This window comes from Mesitornis unicolor, unplaced genomic scaffold, assembly GCF_000695765.1.
Source record: "Mesitornis unicolor isolate BGI_N332 unplaced genomic scaffold, ASM69576v1 scaffold11347, whole genome shotgun sequence".
In the NCBI taxonomy this organism is placed as follows: Eukaryota; Metazoa; Chordata; class Aves; order Mesitornithiformes; family Mesitornithidae; genus Mesitornis; species Mesitornis unicolor.
Genome location: NW_010195860.1, coordinates 22,258 through 33,177, shown reverse-complemented (window position 1 = coordinate 33,177; position 10,920 = coordinate 22,258). Strand labels below are relative to the sequence as shown.

At 55.6% G+C, this 10,920-nt stretch overlaps 1 protein-coding gene across 1 annotated transcript in view; it reads right to left on the bottom strand.

Moving 5' to 3' along the window:
• Positions 1-1,542: 1,542 nt before the first annotated feature.
• The window catches only part of LOC104543616 (deleted in malignant brain tumors 1 protein-like), a gene marked incomplete at its 5' end in the record, with an annotated part of 24,374 nt that continues 14,996 nt past the window's right edge, over positions 1,543-10,920 (bottom strand). Inside the window, 6 exons of the mRNA XM_010188271.1 lie at positions 1,543-1,883; positions 2,299-2,628; positions 3,158-3,487; positions 3,642-3,980; positions 5,314-5,649; positions 6,492-6,800. Of these exons, the coding sequence (XP_010186573.1) occupies positions 1,543-1,883; positions 2,299-2,628; positions 3,158-3,487; positions 3,642-3,980; positions 5,314-5,649; positions 6,492-6,800 (1,985 nt within the window). The remainder of the gene's footprint in view (positions 1,884-2,298; positions 2,629-3,157; positions 3,488-3,641; positions 3,981-5,313; positions 5,650-6,491; positions 6,801-10,920) is intronic.

The following is a 10,920-nucleotide window of genomic DNA, read 5'->3' as shown; positions in this document are numbered from 1 at the left end:
TGTCAGAGCACCCGGCCGCTTTCCTGCTGCTCTTAAAACCTCCACCAGCTCTCTGGTGCATTGTCCCACAGTGGATTTCGGACCTATTTCTGACCTTCCTCCATCCTTCAAAGCTGTCTCAGCTCTGCCTCACCCTATCTGAGAAACAAGGGCTGGTCCTGGAGGGACCCCAGAGTGTGTGGGGGCAAGGATAGGGAAATGTGGGCTTCAAGAAGAAATGACAGGGATTTAGGGTCAGGAAAGCATCTCTGATGCTCCCAAGTGTGATGCAAAATGAGGCGCATCCCCCTGGAAAGGCCCTCAAAAGCTTCCCCAGATGAACACGTGCCACCTTTTGCTTTCTTCTCACCTTGGGACCACAATGGGAAATCCCAGCACTCACCCTTTGGCATTGTGCACACCACACCAGCTGCCAATCCCTGCCTGCACGGCCCTGGCCCCGTCTCTCTCCGCTGGCACTCCAGGAGCAGCGACTCAGTGCCCTGGCAGCTCAGCCCCTCCAGCAAGGCCTGGCCGTTCCTGGGGCTGGGCTGGGCTGCAACAGGCACCGACTGGGCTGGCCCGCAGCCCAGTTGCCTGCAGACCACCTCAGCTTCCAGCAAGCTCCATCCAGCGCTGCACACCCCATGCCAGGTCGCATTGTAGAGCACCTCCACCTGCCCTGAGCAGGGACCGGGGCTGTTCTTCAGCCGCACCTGCAAGGGGTTTGGGCCTGCGAGAAGGAGTGAAGGGAGTCAGATGGCCCCTCTGGGGCGTGCAGGGCACACATGCGTGCAAGGACGGACGGTTGGACTCGATGATCTTAGAGGTCTCTTCCAACCTTAATGATTCTGTATGATTCTGTGCCACCTCCACCTGTTCCCCTCCTTGCAAGGTCATTCCCATTGCTTATGTCCCACCACCCCCCCAGTCCCAGATAAAACCTTTTTTGGGAGTATTTTACAGAATCATTAAGGTTGGAAGAGACCTCTAAGATCAAGTCCAACTGTCAACCCAACCCCACCATGCCCACTAAACCATGTCCTGAAGTGCTGCATCCACACTCTTCTTGAACACCTCCAGGGATGGGGACTCCACCACTTCCCTGAGCAGCCCCTGCCAGTGTTCGACCACTCTTTCAGTAAAGGAATTCCTCCCAAAATCCAACATAACCCTCCCCTTGCACAACCTAAGGCCATTACCTTTTGTCCTATTGCTTGTTACTGGGGAGAAGAGACCAACACCCACCTCGCTACAGCCTCCTTTCAGGGAGTTGTAGAGGGTGATAAGGTCTCCCCTCAATCTCCTCCAGACTAAACAACACCAGCTCCCTCAGCCACTCCTCTTCATTCTTGTTCTCCAGACCCTTCAACAGCTCCCTTGCCCTTCTCTGGACACACTCCAGCCCCTCAATGTCTTTCTTGTAGTGAAGGACCCAAAACTAGTCTCCTCCATCTTTTCAACCCTAATTGCTCATGCCAAGAAGAGGAGCCCCAGCAGCTTCCCTGCCCACCTCCAGCTCCCCCCAGTCTCCTTTTCTCCAAACTAATTTTAACGTTGCCCTCAGGGACCACCTGAGCACACAATTCCTGCGTCTTCCTCGTGGTTGCAGTTGTGGACTCCCCAGCTGCTCAGGCTGCACTGGGAGAAGGTGGTCTCCGTGCCGGTGCACTCCACATCGTCCAACCAGATGGGATCCAACCCTTGCCCAAAGTAAGCGTGGCCCGGGGCCGACACAGCTGTCCCGCAACCCAGCTGCTGGCAGAGCACCTTGGCTTCGTTCAGATCCCAGCTGTCATCGCAGATGGTTCCCCACTGCTCTTCGTGAAGCACCTCCACCCTCCCAGCACAGCGGTGTGGACCGCCAGCCAAGCGGACCTGTCCCTGGGCTGTCATGTTGGCATCTGCCAGGAGAAAGAGGGTTAGGAAAGGAGAACAGGGCACCCATCGTCTCGTCAAAAATCATCCCTGATCTAGAGTGCAAATATGGAGTTGTTATGGTCCCCCTCAGCAAGGGATGCAAACCCCCCAACTTTTCCAGCGGAGTGTGACCATAGGGATGGACTTCAGCTGCACCTTTGTACTCTAAAATGGTGGTGCCTTCTCCATTCAAGTGTGTGGACCAGGATTTGAGGTCGTTTGATGTCCTGGAGGCAGGGCTTGGCTTGCATAGTGCCACAAGGGTTGGGCAATGAAGGTTTCAAGGAGACGTTGGTTATGAATTGGGGTGGGAACCTGTTGCTGGTTGGGGACAAGCCTGGCCAAAAGGAGACTGAGACCATTTGCCAGCCACTCCTTTCCCAGAAAACTGGGACCTACCTGAGCACACCACGCCAGCGTCTTCTCCGTGGTTGCAGTTACCCTGTCCCCAGGGACGGGCTTGGCACTGGGAGAGAGCATCCTCGGCGCCAGTGCAGTCCACATCATCCAGCCAGATGCTCCCCGTCCCCTCCCCGAAGCGAGCCCGGCCGTGGGCCGCCTCTGCCATGCCACAGCCCAGCTGCCTGCAGACCACTGCTGCATCGCTCAGGTCCCAGCCATCATCGCAGACTGTCCCCCACTGCTCGGCATGCAGCACCTCCACCCTCCCGCCGCAGCGGTTGGGTCCATCTGCCAACCGGACCTCCTCTGCCCCCGCCCTGTCCAGGCCTGCGGGCAGAGAAACAGGCAATGCAGCATTGGGGACAAGGGGACTGCGTGTCCGTGGTGGCTTTCTGGAAACCCAGGGCAGGTTCCCAGTCATAGTGGGATGGGAGGAAAGATCCTGGCCTGAGCCCTGCCTGCAAAACACTTGGGGCTTCAGAAGCACCACCAAGCACCTATGTTTGGCCTCCAAAACTCTCCTGATGGGGAAGGGGAGGAACAAACCCCCATTCTTGGAGCCTTGCTGGGACCCAGCAGAGACTCAGTGCAGCCCTGCATCCCAACGTGGTGTCAATGTCCTTTTTTCCCCAAACTCCTTCCTTGCTGTCCCAAGGGCAGTTAGATTGGGGCAGCTCCACGGGGTGTGGAGGTGGGGACCAACACCGCCTGCACAGGGGTTGAGCCCCTCTGCCCTGTAAATCTTCCCGCAGCTGATGGTTCTGCGGTCATGTTGGAGAGGAAAAGGCTTTTTTTTGGGTGGGGGAGGGCATCTCCAAACTGTGCTTTTTAGGACCCCTGCAGGAATGAGCATTACCTGAGCAGACCACACTGGCATCCTCTTCGTGGCTGCAGCCGTTGTATCCCCAGGGCCTGGCCCAACACTCCTGGAGGGTGCTTTCCCCGCCGGTGCAGGCCACTCTGTCCAGCCAGATGGGATCCAGCCCCTTCCCGAAGGAAGCCCCTGCTGGGGCTGCCACAGCCTCCCCACAGCCCAGCTGCCGGCAGACCACCGCCGCATCAGTCAGGCCCCAGCCGTCATCGCAGACTGTCCCCCATTGCTGGTTGTGGAGCACCTCCACCCTCCCGGAGCAGCGGTGTGGGCCATCCACCAGCCGGACAGTCGATGTATTTGTTGCGCCAGAGTCTGGAAGCACCATAGTAATGTCATGATGTGCTGGGGACACACACGGTGCTGGTGGCAATGCCCAAAAGGAGCCTCCATCCCAGGAAGGGCTTGACCAGCATCACCCCGGAGGCAGCGAGATAGACACCCCCCCGCCCCAGAGACCTTGTGTCACAGGAGCAGGACGTACCTGAGCACACCACACCAGCATCTTCTCTGTGGTTGCAGTTACTCTGCCCCCAGGGTTGGGCTCGGCACTGGGTGAGGGCATTCTCACTCCCTGTGCAGCCAACGTCATCCAGCCAGATGCGCCCCTTCCCCTGCCCGAAGTGAGCATGGCCATGGGCTGCCTTTGCTGTGCCGCAGCCCAGCTGCCTGCAGACCACAGCCGCATCGCTCAGGTCCCAGCCGTCGTCGCAGACTGTCCCCCACTGCCCAATGTGGAGTACCTCCACCCTTCCGGCACAACGGTGTGGGCCGTCCACCAGCCGCAGGTCGGCTGAGCTGGAGTTGCCTGCATTTTGTGGTGGAGGAAATAGGTGAGTGCATGGTTGCAGGGCATCCCACACATCTCTGGACCACTCCCTGCCTGTATCCCTGGACCACCTCCCACCTGCATCATCCTGCTTGCCTCCAGGGAGAAGAGGGGCAAGGCATTGAGTAGAAAAGGCATTGATGTGATAGGGCGCTGGTTTGTCCCCAGGGGACAAAACCTTGGGTGTGATGCCTGGCTGCAGGGATTGGGTTGGAAGGGATCTTTAAAGCCCATCTCATCCAACGGATGGAGTCACCATCCCTGAAGGTGTTCAAGAAGTGCATGGATATGGCACTTTAGGACATGGTTTAGTGGGCATAGTGGTATTAGGTTGACGGTTGGACCTGATGATCTTAGAGGTCTCTTCCAATCTTAATGATTCTGCGATTCTTTGAACTCTCCTTCTATGGCCAAGAGCATCTTCAACTAGATCAAGTTTCTAAAAGCCCTGGCCAACTAGACTTCAAACACTTCCAATATCATCTCACAGCACAGTTTGGGTTGGAAGGGACCTTAAAGCTCCCCCAGTCCAAACCCTGCCATGGACAGGGACACCTCCCACCAGCCCAGGCTGCTCAAAGCCCTGTTCAACCTGGCCTTGGACACTGCCAGGAAGGGGGCACCGACAACTTCTCTGGACAACCTGGGCCAGGGCCTCACCACCCTCATAATGAAGAATTTCTTCCTAATGTCTAGCCTAAATCTACCCTCATCCAGTTTAAAATCATTAGCCTGTGTCCTATCACTCCATGCCCTGGTAAAAAGTCCCTCCCCAGCTTTCCTGTAGCCCCTTCAGGAACTGGAAGGCCACTATAAGGTCTCCCTGGAGCCTTCTCTTCTCCAGGCTGAACAATCACAACTCTCTGTCCTCACAGGAGAGGTGCACAATCCCTGTCCATTCCCATGACCTCCTCTAGACCCACTCCAACAGCTCCATGTCTTTCTTGTGCTGAGGACCCCAAAGCTGGTTAGAGTATCCAAGTTGAGGTCACAGCAGAGTAGAGGGGGAGAATCCCCTCCCTCGACCTGCAGGCCCAGGATTGGGTTGGCTTTCTGGGCTGCAAGCGCACATTGCAGGCTCATGTCCAATTTGTCACCCAGCAGTATCCCCAAGCCCTTCTCCGCGGAGCTGGTCTCAATCTCAGCCTGTGTTGACAGTGGGAATTGCCCCAACCCAGGTGCAGGACCTTGCACTTGGCCTTGAGGTGAATGTCCTGGAGATGCACATGAGTGAGAGATGCAAGACGATCCTACACCAGCCCTGTGGGCAGCATCTCCTCCAAAGGGAGCCAGCCACCTGCCCCGTCCCAGCTCTTACCTGCACACACCACGCCGGCATCTTCCCCATGGTGGCAGTTGTGGATGCCCCACATCTCTGATTGACACTCAAAGAAGCTGGTTTCCTGCCCTGTGCACCTCACATCGTCCAGCCAGATGGGGCCGGCTCCCCACCCAAATCGAGCTGAGTTCTGGGCCGAGAGGGCCACCCCACAGCCCAGTTCCTGGCAGACCACCGCTGCATCCCTCAGGTCCCAGCTGTCGTCGCAGACCGTCCCCCACTCGTTGTTATAAAGCACCTCCACTCTCCCGGCGCACTCACTTGCACCACCCACCAGGCGAAGCCTAGGGGTGCTGGCAATCCCTGAGCCTGAAAAACACCCCAAAAACAGGCATTATTAGGGATAGGCTTGTGCATCTGAACACCTGCTGGGTTGGAAAAGTCAGGGCATCCCCACGGCAGTTCTGGATTGTGTTGCTGCAGCGAGTTTGTGCGTCTCTTGCCCTTCCTTTATCAGGAACTTGCAGCAAACTGAGCACAGGGTGGGGATTTTGCAGGGTGGAAGAAGCTGCAGAAGATCCCTTCCACCAATTGCACCCTGAGGGTGGTTGCACCTGGTTCAGAGGTTGGGACAGGAGAAAATGAACATATCTCCACCTGAGGGACACTGCTGGGAAGAAGGGATGCACAAGCGTCCTTCCCAGTGCTTCTCCATGCTTTCCTTCTCCCTTGCTTGGAAACTGCATCCCCTCAGTTCTCCTGGCACTACTCACTTCTTGCCCTAGAGTAAATGGCAACATGTCCTTTTCTGGTTGTCCTTGTCCTGACTCCTGACTGCCACGTTGACCTGACCATGGAGGTTGACCTTCTAAGGCCAAGGCAAGATTGGTAGCAGCCACCTCAGAAGTGGTGAAGCCACTCAAGCAGCACCCATGCACCCTACACCTACTGCTCACAAAGGGTGGAGGTGCTTCACCCCATGAAAACTTCTCAGACACCTTCAATGGTACCAGATGCTGAGGTATGTCTTAAACCATGCTGCTTTTTTTCCCCAGTATATAGTATTATCACATGTCTCTAAACACTGTTATTTTAACACATTTTCTACCAATATGGGCAATTTGTTGTCTGGCTTGTTCCCAAACTGTTCCCAGCCTGCATAAGGACAAGACTCGGTCTGTCTTACAAAGAAAGCACATAGTGAGGGTTACCTGAGCACACTACGCTGGCATCTTCCACATGGTTACATGAGTGGTGTCCCCAAGGCCTGCCCGGGCATTCAGCGATGGTGGCTTCTGTCCCAAGACAACTCACCCTATCCAGCCAGATGGGGCCAGATCCTTGCCCAAAACCAGATAAACCTGGGGCTGACATGGCCGTCCCACAGCCCAGCTGCCGGCACACCACGGCCGCGTCTTTCAAGTCCCAGCCATCGTCGCAGATGGTCCCCCAGTGCTGGTTGTGAAAGACCTCCACTCTCCCAGCGCAGCGGTGCGGACCGTTCACCAGCCGCAGGACTTCTGAGCTCCTTGGCTCTAAGTCTATAAAAGCATAACCGAAGGACAATAAATCCTGGTCAGAAATGCCTGCCCAGTGGCTGGCAATGTGGTGGATCTCCCCTTGCAAGAGATCTTGCAAGGTTCTCCACCAGCAGGGAGAATTTCTGCTGCTACTGCACCCTGGGTGTGAACGCATGAAGACCTTTTGGGACAAGCCTGCTAGGACTGTGCCCAGTAGATTGTGGAGTTGGCCAAGTTACTGAGGAGTTCCCATGCTGTGAGTAGTCTCATGGAGACAAGCAGGCAAGGAGGCACCAAGTGCATCATGCACCTGAGCAAAGAATAGCTTGGGGCAGAGAAGGGGCTCCCTGAGGACGTGTGTGGTAGCATGGATCAAAAAAAACCCAAACCCACAGGGATAGCTGCAACCTTGGTGTGGGGATGGAAAACCTACATTTTATGGGCTTGGGAATTCTAGGAATCCTAGTACTTGGGATTTCCAAGCACTTTGCCTGAGGGAAGCCCAGGACTGGTAGATGAAGAAATGGAAAACACCTTGTGCTCCCTGGTGGGATCACAGGAGCAAGGGCTGGTTGACACAGGAGAAAAAGGTGATGAATGGGCAAATTTGGTCAAACTGCATGGCCAGGGGAGGACTGATCCCTGACTCACCGCCACTGACCTGTGGCCGCAGAGCATATGACGCCTGCGTGCCCCCTCGACTTGCAGCTCTTGGCACCCCACAACTTGACCTTGCATTCGAAGAGGGCCTGCTCCGTCCCGATGCACTCTGTGGCATCCACCCAGATCAGGCCATCACCTGTCCCAAACTGGGTAGACCCCGTGGCTGAGTGCGCTGCCCCGCAGCCCAGCTGCTGACACACCACATGGGCTTCGGCCAGGTCCCAGCTGTCGGTGCAAACGCCCCCCCAGCGCTGATCATGAAACACTTCAACTCTCCCGGAGCACAGGTCTGAGCCATTCACTAGGCGGAGGTTTGCAAGGTCAGCGATGCCCGATCCTACAACATCAGAGAGTGTAGACACATTAAGGAGATACTTTCTGCCCCATGAAACCTCTGGTTGCCAGCAATGGGTTTGCACCAGATGCTGAACAGCCTTGGGGGTCAAGGATACTCTTGCGATGACAGATGGCAGATCTTTGAGGTGTGATGTGAACTGGTCCAAGTGGCGCCCAAGGCTTGATTAACATGAGCTAGACCAGACTGTAGTCCATGGACCTTCTTTAGTTTGCCCTCCTAAAGCAGACAGATAGGGCAGGATCCAGTCACCAAGACATAGGACTCCTTGTGCTATTTTGGACTTCTGGGATACTACACCTGCCCTCCAGCTACTGAAGGACACAGGTTTTCCTGTATCTAGGGTGAGATGTTACCTTTCCATGCTGGGGCAACTCTCTTCTCCCTTGTAGCTAGTGATAGGACAAGGGGAAATGGCATCAAGTTGCACCAGGGGAGCTTTAGGTTGGATATTGGGAGGAATTACTTTACTGAATGGGTTGTCAAGCACTGGAAGTGGCTGCCCAGGGAGGTGGTGGAGTCATCATCCCTGGAGGGGTTTAAAAGACAAGTCAATGTCATGCTTGGGGACATGGTCTAGTGGCGGGCTTAGGGCTGGTTCCATGGTTGGACTTGATAATCTTAAAGGTCTTTTCCAACCAAAATAATTCTGTGATTTGATGACTGAATTGAACGCTGGCTGTCTCAGTCAACGACACTCGGATATTAAGTGAAGTCCATCCTGATATTAAGCAACTTGGTTGCAACCCAGTGGCCCCAGCGGCCACTTAACAGCTGCTAAAATGAGCTGTACGGTTCCCCTGGCAGAAAATCAGAGCTGGAAAAGAGAGAGGGGGATGGGAGATAGGCTCTGCTGGGTTCCCACAGCTCTAAGCATCACAGGGAACATCTACCATGGATCAACCAAAGGTGTCGGAGAGTCCTCCCTGACCATAATGAGAGAAGACCCATTTGCACTGCAATCTGCCCTGCTGTGATGAAGTAGGGGACCACGTTGTAATTTGCCTGATGGGAACGGTCTCTGGATCATGCTATCTGCCAGGATTTGTGATAAATAACAGTCAGAAGTATGCTGGAGGCCATGTTTTTAGTGATAGCAGTGCAAATTGGCAGGACATTCGTTTTTCTTGGACTTCAATGTCTGCATAACAAGTGTTGCCCTCTTCCACCAGAATAGACCACAAAGGGCTGATTTCAAAGCAAAGGGTCTCCAGGCTGCATATGTTGCACCCTTAGGGGAAAGCAGAGCCAAACCTCAGGGCAGGAGGACTATGGTAAGGTTTTCTCCCGGGGCTGCAGTGGATGGTGGTTACCTGAGCACACCACGCTGGCATCTTGTCTATGCCGACATCCATGGATGCCCCAGCCCTTGGTTCTGCATTCAGAGAGGGCTGCCTCCGTCCCTGTGCAGCCCACTTCGTCCATCCAGACGGGTCCCTGGCCATGCCCAAAGTAAGACCGCCGCGGAGCCAATATCACAGCCCCGCAATCCAGCTGCCGGCACACCACTTTGGCATCTGCGAAGTCCCAGCTGTCATCACACACCGTCCCCCATTTCTCATTGTGAAACACCTCAACTCTCCCGGCACAGCGACCTGGACCATCCACAAGCCGAACTGGGGCAAAGCTGGAAACATTTGAGCCTGCAAACAGGCAGGGAAGATGCTCAGAACATCCAGCTCCTCTGTGGGAAGCGGAAGGACCCCACTTTGTGGCATGTAGCCAGCGTTGCATGATCGCATCACTTCTGAACCCACAGCATCTCATCTTTACCCCATGGAGACACTTTTCAAAGTGCTTTGGGGTACTGGGCCCAGCAGCAAGTAGGTGAAGCTGACATCTTGCTCCCAACTGGAGTGGGGGAAGTTACTGGTGCATCCTGATTCACTGCAGCCAAGTGAGACTCACCTGAGCACACCACGTTGGCACGCTTTCCCTGGCTGCAGCTGCTCTCTCCCCACGGGCTCAGCTGGCATTTTGTAAGAGTCGGCTCTGTCCCCTCGCACGTCACGTTTTCCAGCCAGACACGCAGGGGTCCGGTGCCGAAGTTTGCCCCCTCCAATGCCTGCAGCACCGTCCCGCAGCCCAGCTGCCGGCACACGACCTCTGCGTTCTGCTTATCCCAACCATGGCCGCAGACGGTTCCCCACTCATCCTGGTGAAGCACCTCGACCCTACCGGCGCAGCGGTGTGAGCCGTTTGCCAGCCGGAGATAAGCCGGCTCAGGGATGATCGAATCTGCAAACAGCCGAGAGATTAATTAATGCCTTCAGATGGCATCCTGTTTCCTTCCATGCTCATCACATTGCAATTTGGGACATGGCTTAGTGGGCTTTGTGGTGTTGGGTTGATGATCTTAGAGGTCTTTTCCAACCTCAATGATTCTGTGATTCTATAATTAAGTGCCTGACCCCTCCTCAAGCTCTCAAAAAGTCCAAAGGTGGGGAGAACAGGAGGGCTCCCCGTATCCACCCAAAATTTCCCCCCAGGAGCACCCTGCAAAGGGTGATCTGGGCTGCTCCTGCATCCTCGTGGACCCTAGCCCCATTCCCTGCAAGAATTGTTTGCTGGGCGAATTGCTTTCCATGGGCTTCCCTGCAACGAGTCAGTCCTTGTTGGAGCTGGAGGGTTCCCCGAGGGGTGGGAAATAGCGGTTAATGCCTCCCACCACCTCCAATGGGGTGGAAAGAGTAGCCCCTTGATGGGACCATCAGCTGCAGGAAGGGTTTGGGATAACCCCACTGGCTGCTGATGCTGACCCCCAATCTTACCTGCGGGGTGCAGATCTGCCACCATGACACCCTCCCACCACCTTGCATGGAGCGATTGGTCACCTGAGCAAACCACGCCAGCGTCTTCCATGTGGTAGCAATTATTGATGGCCCATGGCCGGGCCTTGCAGGTGGACAGCGCGATCTCCATCCCTGTGCAGTTTGTCTCGTCCATCCAGATGATGCCGTTCCCATGCCCGAACTGAGCACGCCCAGGGGCCGACAGTGCTCGCCCGCAGTCCAGCTGCCTGCACACGACCTTGGCATCCAGTAGGTCCCAGTTGTCATCGCACACTGTCCCCCACTGCTTGTTATGAAAGATCTCGACCCT